The sequence below is a fragment of the Mollisia scopiformis genome (assembly GCF_001500285.1).
Source record: "Mollisia scopiformis unplaced genomic scaffold LY89scaffold_15, whole genome shotgun sequence".
Taxonomy (NCBI): domain Eukaryota; kingdom Fungi; phylum Ascomycota; class Leotiomycetes; order Helotiales; family Mollisiaceae; genus Mollisia; species Mollisia scopiformis.
Window position 1 is genome coordinate 1022666 of NW_017263595.1, and position 25130 is coordinate 1047795.

General features: G+C 48.6%; 9 protein-coding genes across 9 annotated transcripts; 6 read left to right on the top strand and 3 right to left on the bottom strand.

Annotated features, from left to right (window-relative positions):
* Nucleotides 1–1372: 1372 nt before the first annotated feature.
* Nucleotides 1373–2011, top strand: LY89DRAFT_735586 (uncharacterized protein; the record flags this gene model as incomplete). Its single annotated transcript, XM_018220032.1, has 1 exon — nt 1373–2011. The coding sequence occupies one exon, from the start codon at nt 1373–1375 to the stop codon at nt 2009–2011; it is 639 nt and encodes a 212-aa protein (XP_018069835.1).
* A 1224-nt stretch (nt 2012–3235) lies between these two features.
* LY89DRAFT_686221 (uncharacterized protein) lies at nt 3236–4475 on the bottom strand. Its single transcript, XM_018215236.1, has one exon. The coding sequence runs from the start codon at nt 4053–4055 to the stop codon at nt 3306–3308; it is 750 nt and encodes a 249-aa protein (XP_018069836.1). The 5' UTR covers nt 4056–4475; the 3' UTR covers nt 3236–3305.
* Nucleotides 4476–4685: 210 nt separating this feature from the next.
* LY89DRAFT_114505 (uncharacterized protein) lies at nt 4686–5807 on the top strand. Its single transcript, XM_018205098.1, has 2 exons — nt 4686–5073; nt 5136–5807. Exon 2 carries the CDS (start codon nt 5157–5159, stop codon nt 5457–5459), a length of 303 nt encoding a protein of 100 aa, XP_018069837.1. The 5' UTR covers nt 4686–5073; nt 5136–5156; the 3' UTR covers nt 5460–5807.
* Nucleotides 5808–6145: 338 nt separating this feature from the next.
* Nucleotides 6146–10839, bottom strand: LY89DRAFT_783619 (uncharacterized protein). Its single transcript, XM_018222700.1, has 4 exons — nt 8367–10839; nt 7751–8286; nt 6651–7697; nt 6146–6601 (listed from the first exon to the last, which is right to left on the bottom strand). Exons 1-4 carry the CDS (start codon nt 10614–10616, stop codon nt 6304–6306), a joined length of 4131 nt encoding a protein of 1376 aa, XP_018069838.1. The 5' UTR covers nt 10617–10839; the 3' UTR covers nt 6146–6303.
* A 164-nt stretch (nt 10840–11003) lies between these two features.
* LY89DRAFT_114314 (uncharacterized protein) lies at nt 11004–13584 on the top strand. The gene is made up of 3 exons (XM_018205097.1): nt 11004–11762; nt 11821–12281; nt 12329–13584. Exons 1-3 carry the CDS (start codon nt 11391–11393, stop codon nt 13290–13292), a joined length of 1797 nt encoding a protein of 598 aa, XP_018069839.1. The 5' UTR covers nt 11004–11390; the 3' UTR covers nt 13293–13584.
* LY89DRAFT_735591 (methyltransferase) lies at nt 13555–14656 on the top strand (the record flags this gene model as incomplete). Its single annotated transcript, XM_018220033.1, has 5 exons — nt 13555–13905; nt 13964–14045; nt 14093–14183; nt 14273–14514; nt 14565–14656. The coding sequence occupies 5 exons, from the start codon at nt 13555–13557 to the stop codon at nt 14654–14656; spliced, it is 858 nt and encodes a 285-aa protein (XP_018069840.1).
* Nucleotides 14572–15911, bottom strand: LY89DRAFT_686223 (uncharacterized protein). Its single transcript, XM_018215237.1, has one exon. The coding sequence runs from the start codon at nt 15455–15457 to the stop codon at nt 14975–14977; it is 483 nt and encodes a 160-aa protein (XP_018069841.1). The 5' UTR covers nt 15458–15911; the 3' UTR covers nt 14572–14974.
* A 2947-nt stretch (nt 15912–18858) lies between these two features.
* On the top strand, nt 18859–20135 carry LY89DRAFT_720021 (putative estradiol 17 beta-dehydrogenase). The gene is made up of 2 exons (XM_018218538.1): nt 18859–19839; nt 19895–20135. The coding sequence occupies exons 1-2, from the start codon at nt 18966–18968 to the stop codon at nt 20026–20028; spliced, it is 1008 nt and encodes a 335-aa protein (XP_018069842.1). The 5' UTR covers nt 18859–18965; the 3' UTR covers nt 20029–20135.
* A 3239-nt stretch (nt 20136–23374) lies between these two features.
* LY89DRAFT_783623 (uncharacterized protein) lies at nt 23375–24844 on the top strand (the record flags this gene model as incomplete). The annotated part of the gene is made up of 10 exons (XM_018222701.1): nt 23375–23596; nt 23647–23700; nt 23754–23780; nt 23838–23855; nt 23939–24272; nt 24370–24410; nt 24462–24517; nt 24569–24618; nt 24683–24725; nt 24781–24844. 6 exons carry the CDS (start codon nt 23375–23377, stop codon nt 24378–24380), a joined length of 666 nt encoding a protein of 221 aa, XP_018069843.1. The 3' UTR covers nt 24381–24410; nt 24462–24517; nt 24569–24618; nt 24683–24725; nt 24781–24844.
* Between the last annotated feature and the right edge of the window lie 286 nt (nt 24845–25130).

Here is a 25130-nt window from a genome sequence, read left to right on the forward strand (position 1 = left end):
GGCAGGCACCGGCGCCAACTTTAAGTGAGTTGGCGTGCTTCTTCCCTGGAAGACGCTGCAGCGACATTTCTTTTTTCAGCAGCGGAAAACTACAACGTGAGGCTATCGAAAATCTGGAGTGAACGTCTTGATCTTGGTCTTGATTTTTTGGCGATGATGAACGTTGAGCTGGGGATACGGGCGGGGTCTTCGTTTCAGATCCGCTTACTGTTATCCAAACATCGAGCTTAATCGTCGAATATCGAATGTAATGCGCGCAAGTTTATGCCGTGGGCAGCATCGTGATAACGGGAACCATGCTGTGCGCTGTGACACGGACACTGAAGATGCTTTGAGAAGTGGAAAGCGGTGGTCTTTGCGCCACCTGGGATGGGGATGGCCGCGGCCAGTTCAGTGGTTGCATTGGTTGAATGTCGCCTCTTGTCCTGGGATGGGGATGGATTGATGCTGGGCTGGTTTGCTCTGCTGGTGCAGGAAAAGAGGACGACGGCGGAAGGGGACAAAATGGCTGGGCGTTCAGTCAGGCTGGGGATTTCTCCGTCGAAGATAGATAGGCTGGTACCAGTGTGCAACCAATACGCCCGCTCCCCAGTCTTACCAGCGTAGTGGCGGGCCCAGGTACAGGAGACAGACAACAATATGAATATTCGCTGTATGCCATCTTTGTTGGCAAAGTCTCAGAAAGTCACTCTTCTCCGATTTCCAGTCTCGATCTCATAATTCATGACGATTCAGAACTTGAATTGCATTCGATATCCGGCAGTATTCACTAGACCACAATCTTAGGCCGGCCAGGATTATCTGGAGATCGCCTCCTAAGCGAGATACAGTACAGTGCCTTGCAAACCTTGAGACACCCAGCGAGATTGCATCAAGGTCCGTTGAGGAGAACCAGCAGCACCACCATTCATCGTCCAACTTCTTTCAAGAATCAACTCTTCCTCCTCTGCCCTTCGTCTCTCTCTCCCTCATTCGACACGACGACGGGAGCGGCTGTTCAATCTTTCAATTCATCAATCATTCAGAACTTTACTGTTTCTGGACCTGTACTGGGCAGCTATTGTTGGACGATTCGAATACTAATTTGACTGCCGTTTCCACTCCACGACGACGACTTCTGCGACATCCCCAATCAACGCTTCAAACTTACAGAGATCCCAATTATCGAGGCACCTACCTAGATTCGAATTGTGGAGAGAAGACCTGTGATCAATTGTCCTCCAAACTCCCTTCGTTTCGCTCTTTCTCCATCTGAAGCTTCGACATACGCAAGCTTTTGCCTCAACAAACCTGCACCACCACAAATATCCCATTCGCACCTCCTCCATTCACTCGAACAAGCAGACGACCCGACGATAAAATTCGATTCATCATGTCTGCCGTCGACGAGAAATCGGTTGTGGTCACCACAACCGATGCTACTGGCGATGCACCTACCTCGAATCACAACATCCTCACAATCACACGACCATCTCCCGCCCGCCAACATCAACAAGGTCTCGTCTTATCCACCATCCAAGACGTTGACTCCACACACTCTTTAAGCCCTCCCCCTTCTGCCACAAACGAGAAATCCATTCTCGACTCCCTCAATTCCCCCTACGAATACCACCACTCGCACAACGACGAGTCCCACTCCGACTCCAAGATGAACGTCAACGTCATCCACTCCTCGTTCGAGAACGATCTCGAGGCCCAAGCCCTGACGCAGGAGAAGACGCAGGCCAGCCAGAGCAAGTCGAACCTCCTGAAGAACAAGACCAAGTCGTGCGTCGACCCAGCTTGGCCCGGTCGAAACCACCTCAAGATGCAGCGCAAGATCGCCAAGCGGGAGCGCGCGTGCTGCAGACCGTGGGCGGCGCTGAGCAAGAAGACCAAGGGCATCATCTCGGCGGTCATCTTCCTCGTTATCCTCGGTATCGCGCTCGGTGTCGGTTTCGGTATCTCTTCGCGGGTTGGTGGCACGATTCAGACGGGGAATGGAACCAATAAGCCGATTAACACGAAGTGAAGCTTGTCAGGTATACTTCACTCTCTCTGTCTTCATTGCAGAATCTGACAGGTTCCCAGTCGATTCGTCTTCAACAATCTTCCCATCCAGGTCCCACGATCTTGATCGGCACCAACCTCTTTCTTGTACATAATTTCCGCAAGCGACTTCTGCCTCTGCTCTTGCTTCTCATACCCCCGAATGTATGTGTGTTAGGCGTTCTAGGCGTCCCGGCCTCGACTGGAATGGACGGATGGTCGGTCGGTCGATTGAAATGTAATGTTCGGCGGCAGACAGACAAAAAAGGCCTTTTGTGCATATGGTGGATCCGTCTTCTTCCTTTTCTCTGACTCCATTCTCCTGTAGAAGAGTGAAACATAGGGAAGGCCTCAAGTTAGACGAGACACTTCAACCGCAATGAAAAAAACCTGCCTGCCACCACTCACTCACTTACCGTCCCCAAGTGACTCTTATACTCACACTGAAATGATCAACATTCCATTCCTTCCAATCCCATCACCACCCCAGCACACCACTCACACATCAAATGCAGGTACAAAAAACTAAACCAAGAGGGAATATCCCAGCTTATGTATGTATCATAAACGGCACAGAGACATAGGTTTTGTCAGCACGCAACCTCCAAAGTGGAGCTCCCGCTCGGCGTTAGGAAGTGTGAGTGCCGAAGGATTGGATTTGCTTTTGCGGCGGGTTTTTGTGAAAATTATGCGGGGTTTTATGCACGCTCAGTTCTAAGCCCAATTCTTCGCTCGGAGGAAAATGAAGAGAAAGAAAAGGGGATTGTTTAGGTATGTTTGGAAGTCTGCTTCAAGAGACACTGACCGCGAGGCTACGGGAAAATACGAGGGATATTGCATAACAATATTCATCGATAGAACCGTTATTGAGGTGCTATATACTACAGTCGATGACGAACACTGACGTTGAAAGGAGATGAGAAGCATAGTATTAATGGGGATAATGGGGGATTAAGAAGTATTGGTTTGGGATGAGGGAACCTTATATGGTGGCGAGCAAGAACTCGAATTTCGGACTTTTTCGTGGTGCTGGGACGATTTAGGAGACGGTATAGCTTACACGAAGTCGATGGTTCGGACGCTCATGGTGCTGTCGTGGGTCAAGATACGGTGTAGCTGGCAAGAACTCGGATTTAAAACTTCACTGTGCTGTTGTGAGTAAGAAGGGTTGGTATGAAAGAGTGTTCATTATTCATTAAATATTGATTATTATCTGTCAAGCTATTCATTCCCTCTTTTCCACATCTTCCATATATACAAATCTCCCTCTTCCACATCTACGAACTCATCAACCCCTTCGAATTCAGATAATCATTAATAACAGCATACGCCCCCGTAGCGTTATAATGCAAATTAATCCCATGCCCACTATCCGGCTGTATATAACTCGTAAAATTCCCCACGGGAAAATTCATCGCAACCTGCGCCGGGATACTCGCCGCCGCCCCCCCTGTGTCCAAACAATCGCCGCCGCAATACGGCAGGTCGTTCTGGCCCGTGATAACCATCACCGGCCCCGTAAACGCGTTCTTCATCGCCAGCGAACCGAGGGTGAGGATCTCGCCCAAAGTGACGGGCTGTTTGATCGCTTCGGCGAGGACCAGGATGGCGGGGTCGTAGAAGTGCGGTTTGAGGAAGAGGTATTTGTTCGCTTCGGCGTTGGAGTTGATTATATAGCCGTTGGGCAGTATTTGTGGGGGTGCGAGCGAGCTGAGGGTGGTGCTGAGGGGCGTGATGTAGTCGAGGAGCGGTTCGGCGTAGGTTGAAAGTAAAGATGAGATTTGGGCCCCGGTGAAGTTGCTGAATCGCAATGGCTGGTTTTTGCTTGCGAGGACGAAGTTGCCGCCAGCGAGGAAGAAGGGCGGGAAAGAGGCGTTCATGGAGAAGCCGGTCAGGACGATGCCGTCGGTGAGGGAGGGGTACATGTTGGCGAGAGAGTAGGTTTGTGCTGAGCCGAAGGAGTGTCCGATGTGGACGACCTTGGTGAAGGCGTGCGGGACGTTGGGGAAGGTGCCGTTGCGGAGCATCTGCGTGAGGGCGACGGTGGCGGATACTTCTAGGAAGGATTGGATTTCGTTGAGGGGTTCGCCGTGGGAGGAGTTGCCGATTCCGAGGCGGTCGAAGGAGAGGGTGCAGTATTTGTAGGTATCGGTTGCTACGTTGATGTAGGAGTAGTTGTAGTCGTTGAAGGAGAGGTCCCAGTATCTAGCTTATGTTAATGGAAGTAAAAATGGGGAGGATGGGAGCTTACGTCTTGTCAAAACCAATTCCGTGAGTGAGGACTTGGACTGTGGGATCTGTAAAGTTGCCTTCGCTGGGTTGACAGAATTCGGTGCTGATATTGTATGTTCCTTCGACAGTTGCGTATCCAGTGAGGGCTGTGTTGGTGAAGTTTCGACCTTGTTGTGTCATGTTGAGGATGAAATCAGTCACCTCGAGGTTGGTCTGCGGGACAGCAAGGTTGAAAACTCCATTGCGAGAAGAGATGGTAACAGGTACTGTAGCGTTCATACATTTCTTGGCCCCCACAGAGGCAGCGAAGAATGCAACAGCGGCTATAGAGAAATACATGATGCAGAGTTGTCTTTGTAGGAGATGCCTCCGATACCAAGCCCCGCGATTGAACACCTCATGTTTATATACATACACATCCTCGGCAACAAAGAGCACCGTGGAGCTGTGATGTAAAGCTCGTGATGTCACAGCTTTACAGCTTGCAGCTCAGAGCTTCACTTCATCAGACTAAAAAGCTGAACCAAGCTCTCTACAGACAGGAACGGCAACACCCCGCAAACCAAGCAGCAACGGTACCTGAGCTACCATTTGTAGCATTTGAAATCCGGGAGATCGGAAAGAGCTCCTCCATACTGCAATGTCGATCATGTCTGCTTGCAGCCTATGCGATATTGAGAAAAGAGCATGCTGAGAGGATTGGAATTTTAGGTTCTGGATAGTCTCATTTAGTGAGCATCTAGCAGCCGCACTCGCAGCAACGTCATTACCACCACCCTTTTCGGACTTTAGAATGTACTCGTAACTTTGGTGGTACGTCCAGAGATTTCTGACTCCAGATTCTGAACTAACCTTTGGTTTCTCTCATTTCATAGATTGCCGAAGCAGAGATCAAGATGCAGAAGGGCCATGTTCTCTCACGGGATCAGACGATACATGAGTTGTCGGAAGCAATCCTCCAGAAGGACGAGCTGCTGCGAGCCAGGGAGCGAGAACTGCAGGATCTGAGAGATCAAATTCTAGTACTCGAGGCAACCTTTAACCTTGCACGCCGTGCACAATCCCAATTGATCAAAGAGAAAGATCAAGAATTGAGGGAAGCACAATTACGCTTCGACGTGGCGGTAACAGAGTTGCTATCCAAACAGGAAGAAAAGGACGCTGAGCTCTGGAGATCAAGGACAAAGATCGAAAGTTGACTGAAGCACAGCTACTTCTCAACGAAGCGTCTGCAGAGTTGGAGTCCAAGCAGAGAGACCTCGACAACCTCTACTCCGAAGCGCAGAAGCCGCAGCAGAGTTGCACTCCAAGCAGGAGCAAATCGACAACATCCAACGCGAAGCTCAGTCGCATAACCTTATTGATGAGGCCACAGCCGAGGTACAATCCATGCAACAAAAACAATCGAGAATCTTCATCACGAAGAAGAAGATGCGAGCGGAGTGATCGAGGACTTTTGGAACAAAGTCTAACAACTGCAAGATACAAGAGAGGACCTAAAGACCAGGCTAGATGATGCAGATGATGCTTGTGATGAGCAGGTCAAGCTAGCGAGTTTCACGGCTGAGAGGCGGCGCCGGCGTACGCACTCCTCTTCTCTTGCTTCCAGGTCTTGTAATTGCTGCAACCGCTCTCTCCTCTGCTTCGCTCGCGCAATTTCGGCTTGGAGCTTTGAAATTTCAGCAGCCTCCGTCTCCTCGTCGATGGTATCATTAATGGGTTGTACAGGTGCAATTTCCTTGTTGGAAGTGTTTTACCAAGGAGGTCGGAACGAGGACGAATTGGGAGTTGCAGACACAACTGGCAAAGACACGTCCCCCGAACCGACTCAATCGCGTCAGAGTTTCGAACGCGTTTCTTAGAACATCTCCATTACTAAGGCATACGGCAGATCCAAAAACGCCTGTGAATTTTTCTCTATGATTGGTACTATTTTCCCAGCTCTCGAGAATAGCCATTCTTTTCGACTAACAGATAATCAGGTCCTTCAACGCCGGTTCCCTCTTCCTAAACCACAAAGCGTCAAAACGTACGATATGACAACTATCGCAGATATTTCAACAGCGAAGTACCAACAAAACGTCCTCCAAATACGGGCTGCAAGTGGTCGAATAGTGCCAATTCGTCCTCTTCTGCTACTCCATCCAAGGGATCAAAGGGCAAGAGTCGCGACAACACAGATCTCGCCTTCGTGGCAAGAGCTTCAGCTTCTACGCCGTCCTTCCCATTCTGGATCAATATCTTCGAGAGGTGGAAGTCAGTACGTGCTACAGCAGCATCTGGCCAAAATCCTTTGTCAGCTCTCTCCTGCGCTCGCGACAGAGCTGTCCTCATGTACGATCTACGAAGCGTTAGCAATATCCCAGATACCAGCATTCATTGGCACTTACTCGGCCTCATCTAGCCTCCCAAGATGCGCATACAATGCTCCGACGGCATAGTAGCTCTGAAGGGTGAAGTAGGTGGTCTTTCCTGTTCCCTGCAAGCTCAGGCGCGCCTGAAGGATCTGCTCTTGCATTTCAAGAGATTTCTTTGCATCTCCATGCTGCAAGATTATGCTTGCCAAATCGAATTTGTACCTGAGGATCAATTGGACTTGACCTGTTTGTCGAGACACCAGTTCGACAGCTTTCTCGGATAGCCTGATTGCATTGTCAAAGTCATGACAGTACATTCGGCAAAAGGCCAGGTGGTGATTGAACTTGGCGTACTCGAATGCCAGCTCGTCCTCACTGCCCCATTCCTTGTATTTATCTTTGCAGTTCTGATATATGATTTCGGCCTCTTCATACCTGTTGAACTGTAGAAGTGCGTTTCCAAAGTCGGCCTGCGAGTTACACAGAGTGACTTCGTCGTCTCTGGTCGCTGTTCCTGGGATCGCATCGGCAAGTTGCTTCTGCCTGATCTCCAGGATTTTGCTGTGTCGATCCCTGCTCTCCATGCGGTGACTGATACCAAAGTACTGTATGAGGAGGGTCGTTGCGATGTGGATGTCTATCCGCAGTTTGTCTTCGTCACAGTCTAGTCGGTTCAAGATTGCCTCTGCAGAATTGAGCAGTCGCAGCGCATCATAGATTAGTCCTCGTTGCCACAAATGCACTCCTCCATCTCTGAATAGCTCTGCTAACCCAACGAAAGGTTGGATAGAAGGGAGGCCTTCATCGAATATCTTTTGAATAGTCAGGACATGGGGAACGTATTCCTTGAATACATTCCATTTCATCGAGTCCGAACTATCGATAGAAGGCCTGGGCAGACGCTCCCGAATGAGCTCGAATGCCATGTTAAAAATCATCTCCCTCTCCTGAGGATTGTCATCTAAGTCTTGAAGCAATCTATGCTGCAACAAGCGGTGAATCGAAAAGACTTGGCTATGGTCCTGTACTTTCACGCCTATAAGCCTTCTGTCCATGAGGTCTGTGACCATCTTGCGACACCTAAGAAGTATACATTAGTCATGGAGCATCAAGAGACGGCTCAAGTATCTTACCGAAATGCATTGTTTGTTCTCAAAAAGGCTAGGGCTGGAGTCGTGTGGTCGTTCATCAACAATTCTCTCTGAATTCCATCGCTATCCAGAAAGGCCATAATCTTCAGCAGCTTCAGTGCATCGCTTCCAAGATCACTAAGTCCGATGTTCCATATCGTTTCCAGGGCCATGTTGGATGAGGCTTCGGGAGGCCGAGTTGAGAAATTGTTCCTCCGCCATTCGTTCCAAAGTTCCAGGAATTCGGCAAGGGAGCATTTGGATGCCTTGACATAGCCAGCAATGTGTGAGATTGCCAAAGGAAGCCCTGCAAGGCTTGCGATCTCTCCAGCTACTTTCCACTCTGGATGAAACCTGGTTCTTTCAAACTTCAGGTCTGATTGCATTCCCTGAATTAGCAAGGAGCGACTCTCTTCCATCGTCATTTCCTTAAGGTTGATGTGGAAATAGTTCGTAGGAATCGGTATCGGCGCAAGATCTGGTAGCCGTGTCGTGACGAGAACTGATCCTTGGGTCCTGATCATGTTGATAGGTATGAACTTTTTAGATGTTAGCCTCTGACCGGGACTATGCTAACAACAAAAAATCTCTATCGCAATAAATCTTCTCGGCTACTCACTTCTTCAACTGCCTCCCAAGAATCGACGTTGTCGAACACTAGAAGCCATCTCTTGTCGCAAGTCTGCAGAAATTCTCGACTCGATTCAATCAACTGTTTCTGGTCCCGATCATCTGCCTCCAGACCGAGCGCGAGTGCAATCATACTAAACGTGTCCTCACATCCGACTCTGGTCTCCGACTGTGTCCAGAACACATATGCGTACGATGATTCGTATCTGTAGGTGAACTCCCCAGCGGTAGCAGTCTTTCCGATGCCTCCCGTGCCACTGATTGTACAGATCCTCCCTGGAACGGATAAGATCTTGTACATGTTCGCAAGGTCGGTCTCTCTTCCAACGAAGTCATCGTCTCTTGGGCGGGCAGACGTGCGCAACGGTAGCAGTGCTCCGGTCGAAGATGGAGCATCACTCGAGCCTTGAATGTATGGCTCCGTGCCAGAGAGCTTTCCTGACCCACTGCGACGCATTGAATTGCCAATCTCTCGTCTTTGCTTACTCGTATGACCAGAGAGGTAGTTCGCAACCTTCCATACTGCTCCCTCGTCGCCCCCCTTTTTATTAGATGGACCGAACAAGCTCTCATCTCCCGAGTCGTCATCGGAATCTCCAACGAAATCGAGGTTTGTTTGCTCCACGCCAGTATCAGCAGGACCTTTCTTTTCCGGTAGGACATAGCCGAGTTGCTCCTCGACAAAATCATTCAATATTTCCAGCTTGGTTCGGCCCTCAGAGACGTTATCGTCGAACTTCTGAGATCCCCACTCGTCGCTGTCGTCTCCCTCAGAAGATTCTTCACTATTGATAGAGGTGAGAGCCAGTTGCTCTAGATGTCCGGCCACATGAACTTTTAGCGCTTCTGCACCGAGTTTGACAGCGCACAAAGGGCAAACATCGGCTTTAAGCCCTTTCTGGGAGTACTTCTCGAAGAGCGAGACCATCATTGCCATCTCTTCTGGGCCGCAAATGCTGCTGTGTTTATCTTGAAGATGGAATTCGCATGCGCACGCAGAATCAAATTCCTCGTTGCAGGATTGACATACCCAGACTTTCAAGATTCGATGGCTTTCCAGCTCGTGCCGAAACCATTCGTCGCGCTCTCCATATGTTTTCTCGGGACGTAAACACTTGTCAAACGTACACATGTATGGCTCAAGGTCCTCGAAGACGTGGCCCTCCCAATCCACCTCCGTCGTTATGGCATTCGGAATTTCTACTTCATCGTGGCAATATGGACAGATAAACAATCCGCCCTTCTCCCAGGACACTGGTGGCTTTGGTACCGTCATGGTCGTCATGGGTTTTACTACAAATTCAGCTTCACTCATCGTCGTCACCGACTCATGTCCTATCCCGGGTCTCGAAAAGACGCTCTCGCCGTCGACCGAAGGTGTTGTTGTACTCGAACCAAGATAACTCGGGATAGTACGGAGTGGAGGGCGTGACGGCGGACTATCCTTCCTCAAGACTGGTTTTTGAAAGTTGAATGCATCGACTGCTACCTCTCTGAGCTGCGATTTCTTGATTCGTCTGGGCGCAGAAGTGCTGTTGAAGCCACTGTATGATATCCCAGGCTGTCGCTTCTCCTGCAGAGATTTCAAATATTTCCTCCTTCTCCAATTAGCGCATCCTAGCCTCGTGATTAGAACTTTGGTTGCTGCTGGAAACATATCTGTCGCAATGTCGATGTCCGGAACGGCGTCATTTGGGTTGGCGTCGACGGTGTACTCGTCTAGCGGGAATGGATCACAGACATTCGGTACTACCCTCATAAGGCAAACCAAAAGTCCTTCGATGTTTTCGATGAGCATTGAGATCCTAGGATTCTCCTGCATTTGGCTATCCAGCATCAGACCCGGATCGCTGGCATCAAAACTTCCGATCATCATAGCTTCTGCGTCCTCTTCCAGAACAGCGGCTGTCTCTTGAACCTTCTCCATTCCTCTAACAAGTGTCGAGTACAAGCCCCGAAGAACTTCCATCACTATACTGGACAGATTTGTGGTCTTGCGCAAGGCACGATCAAGGGAACGAGTTGATGCCCCGCTATCCTTGCCCCATGTCAAGAATTGCCCATATTGGCCGTCGATTGAGGTCGAAATGGCTGGAGACGAATTTCTTCTCGCAACAATGCATAATCGTTCAAATGCATCTCGACAAGTTTCGAATATCGCTGCTATGGGATTTGTCTGAGGTCGATGATGATGTTGCTTTGGCCGCAAGGCTCGATACATTGAATTGGGTTCTGCCATGACTTCACGTTCTCCGCAACGCAGATCACAATCGTGGGAATGGGCCGAATCTAATTATGTGACTAGGAAGACGTCTGATCGATTTCGAACTCCCACCATCGAACGAGGCTGTTGAGGCTGTAACATGTGGGATTGCAGCCTAGATGCAGTGCTGACTGACACATGCAGATACTCTTCCTGGTGGTTGCGATCAGCTTCCACCGCGTAGATTTCCATCCAGCGAACAGCCTTGAAATATGCCTGAAAGCCAACTTCCATTGCTGGGTCTCACCGTTGCTGGGCACTGTGTAACCTCGCTTTGCAGTAGTGTGGACCCAGCCCGCGATCGAGTTCTCAGCCTTGTCCCAAAATCTCGTCAATTTCTTCCCATGGAAATTTAGGATTTAGCTTCGACGGATACGCGCTCCTAGATTCATTGGCCAAGTTGCGCAATGTCCCACTAGTTCGCGATCATTAGGAAGAATTCCGACCAAGAGCATCGCCAAGGGTATCTTGTTGTACTCGGAGAAGGCTGATCGCAGTGAGTGGTATGCAAGGCGGGATTGGAACAGGTTTCGCGACACTCTCACCCACCAAAGGCGTACTCGGGCAACCTGCGCAGCAAATGCACATGCCGAGTGGTTGCCTACCTAGGTAGCACTCCCGCCTATCTCTCGATTGGTGTCTCTCGCATACCCAAAATCACGTCCTTCGTGGTCAAGGCCCTTGAGACGCAAATCAGTGAGGACACTGACTTATCTTCTCTTACTGCGCACGTCAAAACACATCAATGAAATGTCTGGCTTCGAGGTTGTTGGTGTTGTTTTGGCTGTCTGGCCGTTGGTTATCAATGGCATCCAGCTCTACAAGAGTTGCAAGGCTGGACAGGGCTGGAGCTTGCTGCTAACGGAGTTCAAGACTGAGGGGATCATCTACACAGAATTCGTCTGCCATCTGCTCGCATCTGATATCTCAGAAGCCGATTTGCACCAGATTACCACTAGAAGCAAACCCAATCAAGGACTCTTCAGAGACAAAAACCTGAGTGATGGCCTTCGAGAACGTCTGGGAGTTGATAAGTCGGACGTGGTTATCAGCACCCTCGAGGAAATGGACAATTTGCTCACGTCGCTCACAAGAAGATTTGGTGTGAATCAAGTTGAATTGGTATGCTATATCCAAATGCCCCATGCGCTGGAGGACAACTTCACTGACAATGAAGTAGGAAGCTCCGCCTAGTAGAATTCGTCGAGGGTTGCAGAACATCCAATTGAACCTCCCTGCATCAGCTGCGAAGGAAGAGTTAAAAAAGCTGCGCAGTTTGAACGGCCGCCTGCAACGATTGCTCACGAATCCCCCTGCCTCGAGCTATTCAACACAGTCGCAGCAACCCAAGACCTCGAGCACATTGCAACCTGAAGTTCTGAACCGGATCTCCGCTAATGCGAAAGTATTGCATGATGCTTTGGTCGACAACTATCACTGTCACTGCGAGGTTGGACACGATGCGAACCTAGGATCACGACTTGTTTGTGCTGAAGACCTGGGATTTATGGAGCCTTTGGAGCTCTTATTTCCCGTTTGCGCAGAAGTCGCGAAGGAGTTGACTGAGATGGGTCTGTCATCTTCCTCATCCATGGGCTGCACAAGTCCCGATGCAGTTGAGTTTGATGCTTTGTCCATGAGGTACCTCACCTCCGTCCGCGATCTCAAGTCCTTGACTGACAATCCAGTGATGCACCACCACGTCCCTGGCAGCCCAGGTTTCCGCCAGAAAGGTCTTGGTCGCAAAGAGGGCAGAGAGCGAGCATATCGACAATTCCAACCTCGCTTCCCAGTCCTGGCTCATCTCCGCCTCCTTTTCGTGGACGAAAGATATCCCTGAGTAAGAGCGACGGCATGGAACCAAACAATCTTATCGAAGACCTTTGCGCATTCATCAAGAACCTGGCTGAAACTGAAGTCAAGTCTGCTCCACCGTCCTGTCTTGGTATCTTGGGACTTAAGGAAAAGAAGTACGCTGTCAATGTGACTTCGCTCGGTAGCGACTTGGAAGAAGAACCGAAGAGCTTCGTCTGTCTGGAAGATTATCTGTCTCCAAATCGAAGCTGGAATCTATCACGACAGAAGCGCATGGACCTTGCGCTCAGTCTCAGTCTTGCGATCCTACAATTCGTCTCCACTCAATGGGTCGATAAATGGTGGTCCTTCAGAGATTTTTGTATGCTGAAGGGCGACAAGTCCCAAATTTTCGTCACTAAGAAGTTCTACTCCACCCAACTCGGAGCCGCCAAGACTGATGAACCTCTCCACTCACCTCAAATGTCCATGTTCTGGGACTGTATCGGCGAACCAATCCTCACTCGTCTAGGCTTCGCACTCGTTGAACTGGCTCTTGGTAAACGTCTCTCAGATCTTCGAGCACAAGCTAGTGATCCAAATGTGAACGATATGCTTGATCTTGCAGCAGCGAAGAAGTTGGTGAATGAAGGGCAGGTGCTAGAGGAGGCTGGGAGGTGCTACAATGAAGCTGTGCTTGCATGCCTGACGCACCAGATCGTGACAGCTGAGGGAGTGACGGGTTTGAATTCTCAACATGCAAATTTTCAGGCTGATTTGGAGACTTTCATTGTTGCTCCGGTGAGGGAGTTTTATCTGACGAGTTGGCGGCCGGTGCAGGCTTTGGTGGCGGCATGAGTGTGCTTGAGTATGTGCTGGTTGGCGTCGAAGTGTTCTGATAGTTTTCAGCGAGGAGTTTGGCGATGGATATGAGGACAGGCTACACAAGGAGTCCACTGGCGGTTTCTTCGAAATGTGTCGTGATATACATATATACCTATTGCAGTCCATCACGTGCTGGCACATACGTGGCCGAGGCTCCATCTCACCTAGCATCTCTTTATCCTCCTTCACTAATTTCCAATTTGATTTTCTCCCACGTTACAACAACCGTCTCAAAATGGCTCCACCGGAAGACCTCTCAGTCAAAGCACCCATCTACTTCCTCTCCCGCAACCCAATTTACGAAACCACAAAACCCTACACGCTCCGCTACCGGCCCTCGGAAGCCTCTCAGATCCCTCAAACAAACGTTGAACGAGAACTGCATGAACTCGTTTTCCACGACTTACGTCTCGCCCATGGACTGGAGTACGAAACATGTGGGTTCCAAGTCGTAAGTCTAGAGAGTGAAATGAAGTATGAGGAATACGATGACGAGGAAAAAGTTGAGCGTTTTCATGGGAAGGAGGTGGGTGAGGCTGTTAGGGTTGCGCTTGGGGCGAGAGGGGTTGATGTTGTTGATTATGTGGTATTATAGGTGTCTTTTTGATATTTGACGGTAGAATCGTGAGCTGAATGAAAGATAGATTCGAAGGAGAGATCCGAGTTGGCCGATTGCTACTGGGGAGACATATCGGTCGCAGCAGCCTGCGAGTGCTGCTCATATAGGTAGGTCATCTTGATCTCATGGACACCATTTGTTGATGAGCGATTAGATCATACATATGAAGAAGGTTGTCGAATCGTGAGGGATATTTATGGAGAAAAAGCAGATGTTGTTCTTCAAGGGCGTTGGCAATGTGTGAAGTAGGTCTCACTTTTCTCTCTCTACGACTTGAATCCCTCGGTCGGGTTTCAAATCATTCGATGAAGTCTCTTTTTAATGTTTCTGCCAGCGTCTGGCATCCTCTCCAAGGACCTCTAGTCGACTGGCCTCTCGCAGTCTGCGATGCATCGACAGTCGACTTCGACAACGACACCATGGCGGGAGACGTCGTAGATCGAGAAGCAGTATTCGAGAATACGCAAGTTCACTTCAATTTCGATCAGAAGTGGTACTACCTTCCATATCAATTACCTTCTGAGCTTCTGATTTTCAAGAACGCGGATAGCGAGGAGAAGGATGGGTCTACCCAAGGTAAAGTTTGCCTCGATTATGATGGAATTAAGCCTGACTAATTTGTATAGGGAGCCCTCATGCTTCGTTTGATAATCCGAGAACGACAGATGCAGATTTGAGGAGGGAGAGTGTTGAATTTAGAATATTGGTGAGATGGTAGAGGAGGCAATAATCTGGTGAAGAGGGAGGTCTATATTCACCGTCAGATCACCAGGCATCCTTTCAAGTAGTTTCACGATGCCATGTATTTACTACGCCTCCATGCTGAAATCTAATACTCAAACGAGATGCTATGCTTTCCAAAATAGCCTGCCCCCACTCCCCCATCTGCGTTATCTCGAAACGTTGCTAGGTCTCCGATCTCTTAATCCTCAATCTTGCCGACGTTTGAGTCTTTCCCATAATCTGCAGATTTCCCTTATCAGTCCCTGATCTATAAGCTGGACTTTCCTATTTCTCTCACCGAATAGCCTCGCTTTCACGAAGCCGCTGCAGCCTCATTCTTCGCAGGGCTGACCTTCGCGGAAGTTCCATCAACCACAATCACAGCACCCTTCTCGACACCATACTCTACGCCCGACCCCTCCTTCGCTTCAACGGGTGGCCAATGCGCTTTCCATGGCTGAGCCTTCCGGCAGGTTTGAGTTCGAGTTGAGGATGGCATAGCCCTTGCAATAGTGAAGTGAAGGCTTTCGAGTAGAGAATTGACTGATGCTGAGTCTGAATATGCTGAAGGCTGCTGGATTTTTGACGCTTTTTTTGAACTGTTGAGGGAATTTCTTTTGATGGAGGGGTACAGTGAGGGGCAGATCCGATATCCGCAGCCAGGACGCACCTCCCGCCAGCATCTGACGTGGCGGTGAGCCTTGCCATGCCAGATTCCGCCCGACTGTGATGGTGAGTGGCACGTAAAGTGATTCGTGAAGTTGACGAAGACGCATGAAGCTGCATGAGGCGGCATGAACTTGCAGCTGTAGCCGAGATCGGGCCCAGCGTCTTGGAAGTGATACCAAGGTTTAGCAAGGGACAGTTCGGAAGAGGTCGGCTTAGTTCGAATATTGAACCATAATTGCCGTTACCTCAACATAGGAAGTTGAGGAAACCACGGGACACCACGATCTTCATTATCACATATCGATTGTGTGATGGATTGGTTTTCGCAGATGAAGTATTATAGGTTGGGTACTAATACTCCTCAAAGATTCAAGTAGTAGACTGTTTGGGCCGGAGTGCATCCCATCCTCTGAACGAAAGAGTCTCGGTTACCAAAAGGGGGCAATTAGTGGCGTCGTTTATTAGCCGAGGAAAGAGTCACCTGGTAAATGTTGTTAGAGATCTATTGATGGTAAAGTTATATGGCTCAAGTGTTCTTATCCACATCTAATGAGTCATCATAGAAGACTTTATTCCAAAAGTTACAACAGACATTCCGAATCCTCCCGAATACGTTAAACATGGAATAGAGTAATGCTTCCTTCGACTGCTAAAAGCTGCTTCCACATGGCGACCACTTTCAAACGCTAGGTTTTGTTGAAGATAGAAAGTTGAGCACAGATCACTTTTGCAGATCGGACTTATTATAAAGATGTTAGCGGGTCGAAGAAGCTCGCATCGAGATTTTCAAGTCCGATAGATAGGGGTTGTCTAGAGAGGCCGAGAGGACAGCACTAGTCTGCAATTGAGACATCGGCAGAACTCTACCTTCAATGAGGAAAGGTAGCTCAAGGCTCGATGTCTGATTCGGTGGGGATTCTAAAGTCCTCTGTTTCAAGTCCTGCGTCACAAGATACACAACGTCTTGCCCATCTGTCTTCTGTATTAGCATTGACTTCTCGATATTACAGCTTGAATCTCACAATGGCTGGCTATTTGAAATATTCCATCGATCATTCACCTCGTCCCTTCCACACCACTGCGTCAATTTATGACATGCGGGTGGGCCGATCTTGCAGATGAAGATTCTGCTAGACCGATAGCAATAGCGATCGAGGTCGAAGCATCGAGCTAGAGTGTGTGACATGTCTGGTGCGTATGTTCTTGACAAAGCGGAAGAACGGAGTACCTAGGTAGGGTGGGGACAATTATCCTGGTGAGCTTCGTCACATGATTTTTTTTTCACCTTTCCCATTCTAGTTAGTTTATTTTTCGCGAAATTTCGTGGTCATCTCGAAAATTTTCTTCCAGCTTCAAACTTTCCTCTTCATCAAAAAGTAACAGAGCCAGCCACGACCTCCACCTCGATTTCGAAACAGTGGTGTGTTGCCAGCACTCTTTCGGGAGTGTGAGGCTCTGGAGATGAATAATTTTGCTCTGCAAGCTCCTTGATAGGAAGTTTGTCTCCCGTGGGTCTTCTTAATTGAGGGCGAGGGGAGGTGAATGTCGATGATGGGAGACATACCAATGTCAAAAGTGAAGATACCTGGATACTGGATTGCGCGCGCCGCTGTCTGGAGAGGTCGTGATGAACAGATTGTGGCGGGATCTGGTCGATTCGAAGCTCCTTTCACGAATGCGCCTCTTTTTCCACGCCGCAACACTGCGTACATTTTTCTTTGCTCTTTCGTGAGACATATCTTAATATACATGACAAGTCAATCGTACCGATCTATGTCTACAAATTTACGTGCACTGGTTGGATATCAAGCAACCGTACGGAGACGGCGAAGCAACCTTTATAAACTTGACCTTCCCACGCCCTCACCAATATCTTCATAGACGTCGCTCTCTTCGCCTCCTACCAGGTGCGTTCTCAATGAAGGTCTGGGAATGGAAAGGGAGCAGTCCCATCAGCGCCGCAGTCATAATTTTGTCAGCATCCCATCAATCGGTCAGCCTTGCTGCAAAAATTGACCTATCACAGGCTCCAATTCTTCTTTACGATCGCGGCTTCGGAACTTGGCTCTCTGCCATCAACCTCGAAGGAAACGTCAACCTCCTATACCACCCAAACGGTGACTTTGACCGTCACTGCTATTCGTCAGGTGGTCAACTCAACCTATACATATCATCCTGCCAGGTACTGGTCTACCCGGACAGCGAATTTTTGATACGATGCTCTATCGGGCGCCTGAGCAACCGTCAATGTCTGTCGATTGCCTGGTGAACATTTGCATTTACGGCGGTAGCCACAACGATCAATTCTTCCGATTGGAGAAGGAAACATATCGTCAGCTATCTATGCAGGTCTGGCCACAGCTCGGAGGCCGATATATCCATGAGCTGCCCCAGTCTTAAGCTCTACCTTCTTATGCAGGAGAGATAGTGATTAGCGTGTAATTTACACCACTTCAACGTCCGTGACCGGAATTAATCTCATAGCCTCAGCATTCTGTTATTAAATTGTCTATGCCCCTTCGCATCCTTTTTCTTCATCTGGTTCTAATTCGCTCTTGGCTGTTGATCTGATCCAAAGCTTTTGGCTTGAACCTAGGCAGTTTTCGAAATGCATTCCATACGCATGTACTAAGCTTATAGTTTAATGCGCTGTCATTTGGTACTTTCCTCGAACGAATGAACTCTGTACATCATGCTCAACGGCTACTCCTTCCTGTCCTGCGTACAGTTCAGTCTTTTTCATCACCAGCACGTGACCAGTTTCTTCTTCAGCCAGTTGTCTACGTCCAACCCTTCGATAATCTTGCATTGCAGCTGAACTTTAGAGGAAGAGGATACTCATGTTTTATCTTGTTATAAATGACAGCATATAGTTCGTGCTAGCGGTTCTATGCAGTATCGTTAAAAGCAAATTTCGAGTCTTGTCAAGAATTGCTACTGGAGGTGTCAGCAAAAGCCATAACTAGGTACAGCTCTTCTGTGATGAGTAATCGTATTTTTACTCGGTCCTTACTTTTGAATGTCTCGTACTCGTGTATTCGTTTGCAAAGAAACAGACCATCATTTTTCCTCCCTGGGTCACCTTCGCGGTAACCAGCAGGGATCTAGCTAAATCCGGGGCTTAGCAAGAGGGCTGAAATCACGTTTTATCGAATGATCATTATTCAAGCTTTTACCAAGCATTGTTTATTCGTGCTCCAGCGCCAGCGCCGTAGTCGTCGTACTCTGCGGTGCTTCTCTGTGTTGGGGATCGATCGATATGTGAACCCCGCACAGGCCACTGCTCGGAATGTCTGTCGATTGGTTGGTTCGCTTGGCAAAATTTGGAAAGGGGCGCGGTACTATGTCAGCTTTCCTTGCCCAAATTGCTTCTACGCGGCACGTTGACTTAGAATGAATGCATGTCTTATCTCATCTATGGGTCTCTATGGATGGCCTGGCAGTTCCTAAACCTTGATGGCAAGGATTATCCAGCCAAAAGTTAGCAAGTTCCTGGTCATCAGTCATATATAAGTATCGATTGCCTCTCTTTAATTCTCATTCACGACTTCTGGCAAAAGCCAAGAACAACTAAACTCCATTAGTTTGCTCAAACTCAGGCATCTGCTGTACTACATTGTACGACACTTTTCACAATGCCGCCAAGCACTCCCTTCAAGAGTGCCTGGACGCAATTCTTCCCTCCGAAGGCCACTTTCACAGACAAGAATGTTACTGCCGACCTGAAGGGCAAAGTCTACATTGTTACAGGTGCTAATTCCGGAATGGGCCAGGACTTAGCTCGGGTTCTCTATGCGAAGAACGCCAAAGTCTACATAGCTTGCCGTTCCGAGGAGAAGGCGACAGAATCTATATCATATATCAAGAAGTCCGCGCCCACATCGAAAGGAGAACTGGTCTTCCTCCCTCTCGACCTTGCCGATCTGGCCAAAGTAAAAGCAGCAGCACAGCGCTTTCTGGCGCAAGAGTCCCGACTACACGTCCTGTTCAACAATGCGGGAGTAATGACGGGTCCAGCCGAACCACCACCAAAGACAGTGCAGGGTCACGAGCTTGCTCTGGGTGTAAACTGCGTTGGCACTTTTCTCTTCACCAAATTGCTGACTCCAACACTGATTACGACGGCCCGATCCGAACCAGCGAATACAGTCCGTGTCGTATGGCTCTCCTCTTTCGGACTCACTCAGTATGCACACGAGAGCCGCGGCATCGACATGGACAACTTAGACTATCACATCCCCAAGCCAGGCATAGACCGCTACGGTATCAGCAAGTGCGGCAACTGGCTTTTGGGCGTCGAGTATGCTCGTCGACACAAAAATGACGGTATTGTGAGCGTGCCAATCAACCCAGGCAATCTCCGCACTGCTCTTGCGAGGGACCAGTCTTGGTTACTGCAGTTCATTGCCAATTTGATCGTCTACCCAGTCATCAATGGAGTCTATACACAGCTTTTCGCAGGATTTTCTCCAGAGGTTACGACTGAGACGGATTGGAGTGCGAAGTGGGGTAAGTCGTTGGTATGGTAGATGAATGTGGGTTTGAGCTGATCAATATACTGTAGTTATCCCGTGGGGACGATTCCAGCCGCTTCGATCGGATTTGCCCAAGGCTACGAAGCCGGTGGCTGAAGGTGGGAATGGGAATGCGCAACAATTTTGGGATTGGAATGAGGAGCAGGTCAAGAAATACTTGTGAGCCTCGTTGCTAAAATATACCTTCAATGATGTTCATTATAATTCCTCTTTTGGGAAGACTTGTAATTCGATTTGTATGAATAGTTGATGCAATCTCATAGAGAGGGGCTATGAGGATGTAATGAATTATTGCCAATCTTGCTTGCGTGGATTTGTATTGGCATCGTTTTGTTCTCGGATGCAGCATGCATGCCGTCCGTCAGCTTTTGATTATCAAGTCCTGTTCCAGAACATGCGACCTCGTCTCAAGACTCGATGGCTCTCACTGTTCAGAGAGTGAACATTTGCTAGCCTGTGTAGTGCTGTTGTTATACGGCATTCAGAAGATCTGGGAAGCAAAGACATTAGCTCGAAAACTAGTACAAAATCGATTTCCATACATGAAGCATACCAAAGCGAAAGCTTTTATTTATCTCTGACTTAAGAGTCTTCTGAAGCTTTGACTTCGCAATAGGAAATTAATATCTAAGAATATCGGACAACCCAGATAGTCTCCTGGCTGTTCCAAAGCTCTCTCACAAACAAAGATAATTCTGGATCAATCGTCAATGAAATGTCCTTGGACATTTTTCTGCGGATTTGTTAACGAAAGCGATTTCCTACTTCTCATGTCCCAAAGAGATGGTAATAGCATAATCTTTTCCCCTAAGATATCGAAGTAGTATTTGACGAACAATCTGTAGTTGCTTTTATCATAATTAAGATGTAACTGCTGATCAGAGGAAACTGTAGAAACTTGTCTAGTCTATTAACATGACTAACTTGACCTGAGCCTGGAAGGCCACGGATGATCCATGGGAGCTTGGGACGATTGTTAGTGTCTGGAAAACCCTCAATGACCTTGCTTGCAATCGCAGACGTGCTCGTTCCATGTGTGGTTGCAAGTGTAGGGAATGTTGATACCAGCTTCCTCAAGTACCATTATATCAGACAGATCTTAACTACCACAGACACGGTCCATCTGACGAGCTCTGACAACGATCGCTTTCGACTGTAAGTGCGGCTGGAGAGGTGTGGCCGATGGAGCTAGTGCCGCGAGAAAAGCGGGTCCACGAAGTTGCGCAGGTATATGGGTGAAAAATCGCTTCAATCTAAGCTTTTCTCTTTGGCCTTCTCAAGATCTTTGACAGCACCAGCTTCGAGCACTCTTCGTTCGCCGCCAACTCGTCACACAATAGCAATCAGCAGCAGCAACAGTCTCTCTCCACACCACCAACAACAGCAGCAACAGCCACCTCCTCCACACCATGCCTCATCTCTCTCTCCCCGGTTGCCCCTATCCCGAAACCCCTCTCGATGGCACGGACATGGGGTCAGCCCCATACTTTAACGTCAGTATTTGTCTGTTTCCTTACTATTAATTGCTCCGGTTTCTTGGACGTCTTGCTTTTGTCTAGGGTTTGCTATCACTCGACCACAGATCTAGCATTTCTTGCTCTTCCTTCAGATCAAAAGCCCAATCCTCCTCCTCTCCAACGAGCTTTCATACCTCAAAAGAATCTACAAAGAGTCGAACAAGAATACGAAGTTATGTACGGACCCTGTCTTAGGACAGCTTGGCGAACTTTTAACACCTCACCGGGGCGACGAACTTGAACGCAGCCCCAAGGCCTAATCCTCATCCTCACAATCGAGCTTTCATGATTCACAAACATTTACAAAGTGGTCGAAGAAGAATACAAAGATATGTGTGGGCCCTGTCTTGAGGCACTGTTTGGCGGAATTTTCAGATCTCCCCACAATGGACTCGAAATTGAACGCAAAACAAGCTCACAATGATACAAGGAGTCCACAGAGGAGAGTTTACATGTCTCTAGGCTTCATACAATGGTTTGGCCAGCGCGCAAGGAGACCTAAAAGCAGAAGCTGAGCACCAAATCACGTTTTCAAGCCTCAAAGGGTCCTAGATTGGATTTCTACAAGCACAGAGCCCCTCTACAACTCCCAAGGATAGGGAGATGGCTCAATAGAGAGGAAGATGGCAACGAGTCTGGTGACAGATCTCAGCGTCATCCTTCTCTGTGTAGTTCTGCTTCCTATTTCTCAGTGGAAAGGGGGAGGGGCTTCGAAGCGAAATTTTCGGTAACGGACCAATGAGCGTTGACCTCGTTTTTTCCACCCCTTCCCTGAAGCAAGCCAATGAGCGTTCAAGCGTTCCTTCCTGAGACGTCTGTTGATTGCCTTCGCTCTTCACCGCATCTTAAAAATCTCTATCCTACGTTGGATTTGTTTGCTTTTGAATATCTTTACAACGCCCAGTCTGGACCTGGCAAGTTTGCAGGTTCCGGTTCAGTGGCAGGATTTCCTTCACACGCTGCGCTCACAAGGCGGACATGGTGGTTCTGGTTTGTTCGTTTGAAGGGTTGTTCGTTTTTATTGTGTCCATGATATCGCTGTCTTTCAATTCTGTTTCAACTGAAGATGCATGACTTGAGGATCACTGATCGACACTTGACGTCCGCCGGGGATGCAGTTGCTACTGAGATCATCCCTTGGAGCGAACAGGATCTAGGATCTTGGGACCATGAGTTGTAAGCAGAGTCTTTACTTGGAGTTGTATCAAGAATGGATGCAGATCCACTGAGGTCAAAGAAAATGATCCTTGACAGTCAAATTTGTGGACTTCACAACATATCCCAGCTACGTCTTCGTTTCTTCGTCACCAGGTCCTACTTGACAATACAACCATGTTGCACTCATTCATCCTCTTTCTTTATCAATGCACGTCCTTGCCCAAAGATGCCTTTCACTGTTGGATCTGTTCCAGCAGGAAAAGAAGATGGGATGTGGGGACATGCGTTTAAGGTCTGAATGCGGATCATGCAAGCTACTGATCTAGGACACTGATCTGAAAGGTCAACCATCAATTCTCTGATGTTTGAAGCTGTTTTGGTACTTCATCAGAGTCTCCAGCATCTTTTTAAATTGATATGCTTCTCAAGTTCGAAAGTGCGTCCTGGGGATGGATCTTCGGGTAGATTTATATCTCCAAGTATTGAGCTTCCACTAAGCCACTCAGAATGTCAACAAGGAAAGAACAATGCTGTATCAATCTATAGTTTCTGTTGTAGTCAACGTACATAGAAGGGTTGAAAATACGGCATTCAAGATAGAGAGAGGGAGAGAGAGATTTTAGCAAAGTCCCATACCTCACCGTTGCTGTCAAGATGTGAATTGTCGACAAGGTTGATTGTTTCAGATCTGATTTAGGTCGTCTGCAAAAAAGGACCGGTTTCCTTTGCTCCGATCTTAAGATTTTCCCTGTTGACATAGCCCGTGCCCCTTGGATTGAGAAGGTAGCCTTCCCACTCTTAGCTTCATCAGCCTTGTTCTCTCAAGCTCCATTCATGTCTAAGGTTACGGCGATCTCCGGGTTCACGTGGACATCCAAGCTTAAGAAGACCACCTACGTAGCGAGCGCACAAAAGGGTTTTAATCTCGCGTGTTTATTTTCCTGGACTTCGCGCTACTCTCTATATCAAAATCTCTCAGATCGCCACTTCTTGCAAACCCAACAGACACTGATTCGATCTCGTTGCCAGCTTCCCGCGCCGCAAGGACTCAATCTTGTAAGTTATTTTCCACCATTGGAAGCACTCAAGCTGATTCCGATATCAAGGCTCCCGTCCCTGGTCTCGCGCCCGTCCAGGGTCGCCGTCCTGCTGCCGTGCTTGTATGGATATTGTCCCTCAAGATATACGAGACCGAGCTAATCTTAACAACCAGCAGCCACCACGACAGCCTCAAGTCTCAGTAAGTCCCGAACCTCTCCTCCAAGCTCAATTGTACGGATGACTAACGCTTTTATAGAGGGCACCACCTGTCAATGTAAGCCCTTCTCCTCCTTCCCGATATTCAACCTCAATCCGCTCTCCTCCACTTACAAACACGCATACTGATACGAACATTAGGCTACCAACCCTCCGACCGCAGTCACCACCCGCTGCCTCTCCTACAACACCGGGTTGGGCGCCGAGTTACCGGGCGTTGCCCAACGACAAGTAGTCACCCGAGCAGGGTTGGCTACCGACCCTACCAATTCCGTCCGGGCGAGCCACCGCAGCTCGGCCAAGGGGCAAGCTGTCGGGACCTTGGCTCCTGTCGCTTGTGACCTGTGCGCCGCTGGCTATGGGCCATATGTTGACTGTGTGGTTGCCCTTGGCACCAGAGCCAACGGAAAGAAATTCTTCGGTGGAGGATGTGCGTCCTGCACGATGGGTAGCCACCCGGAGCGGTGCAGCTTCTGTACGTTTGACCGACTTTTTCCTAGCTATATGTTCGATCTTGCCTAGAGACCTGGGATGGGATAGGTATAGATAGATTGCTAACGTAGTGAATACAGACACTGGATAGGGGGAGGTAGTGGGGGATTCTTCGGTCTTCGTAAGTCCTCAAATTCCGCTTCTTCGCCGGACATCTAAGCTAACGTCTAAGTGGGAGCAGTCAGCAAAAGCCTACTACGGTGGCATCATCATCTTGTCGGAGTTCTTGTAAGCAAGAAGATTGTCCCGTGGTATGGCGGACACTCAGCTAACTTCCAGATGGAAGAAGCAGTTCATGCAAAAGTCCTTCGCGGAAGGCACCACATCTCGTAAGTAAAGCTCAATATCCTTTGTTTTGCAAGTAGGATAGGAAGACTAACAGTAAGTGAACAGAGTATGTTTCCTTCAAAAGTCCACTTCGGTGGCAGCGTATTTTGTAAGTTGAACGTGTTCCTGAATCTGACGGATAATGGAACTGACTTGTTAAACAGACGATTCCGAAGTACGAGACACGTCAGAAAGTCCTCGCTGAGAGGCATTGAATACAGAGTCTAGATGCATGATGTGATTGTGATATGTGACGATTTTCTGAACTTGATAGTGCTTTGAGCTTGACAACGATTTTGATTTCACCTGAGAGAGCTGATACGACAGGAACGGATCAGACAAAGCTCTACGCTAATCATTGCGACAGCTAAGTTCCTGCTCCTCAAACCTTCTTCTCCCCACCACTAACAACTGTCACATCATCAGTCACCTCACTCTCCCCACCATCCACCCTCTCGCCACCATCTCCTCCCACCCCAACTCCATCTCCTCTAATAATCTCTGATTCCTGATC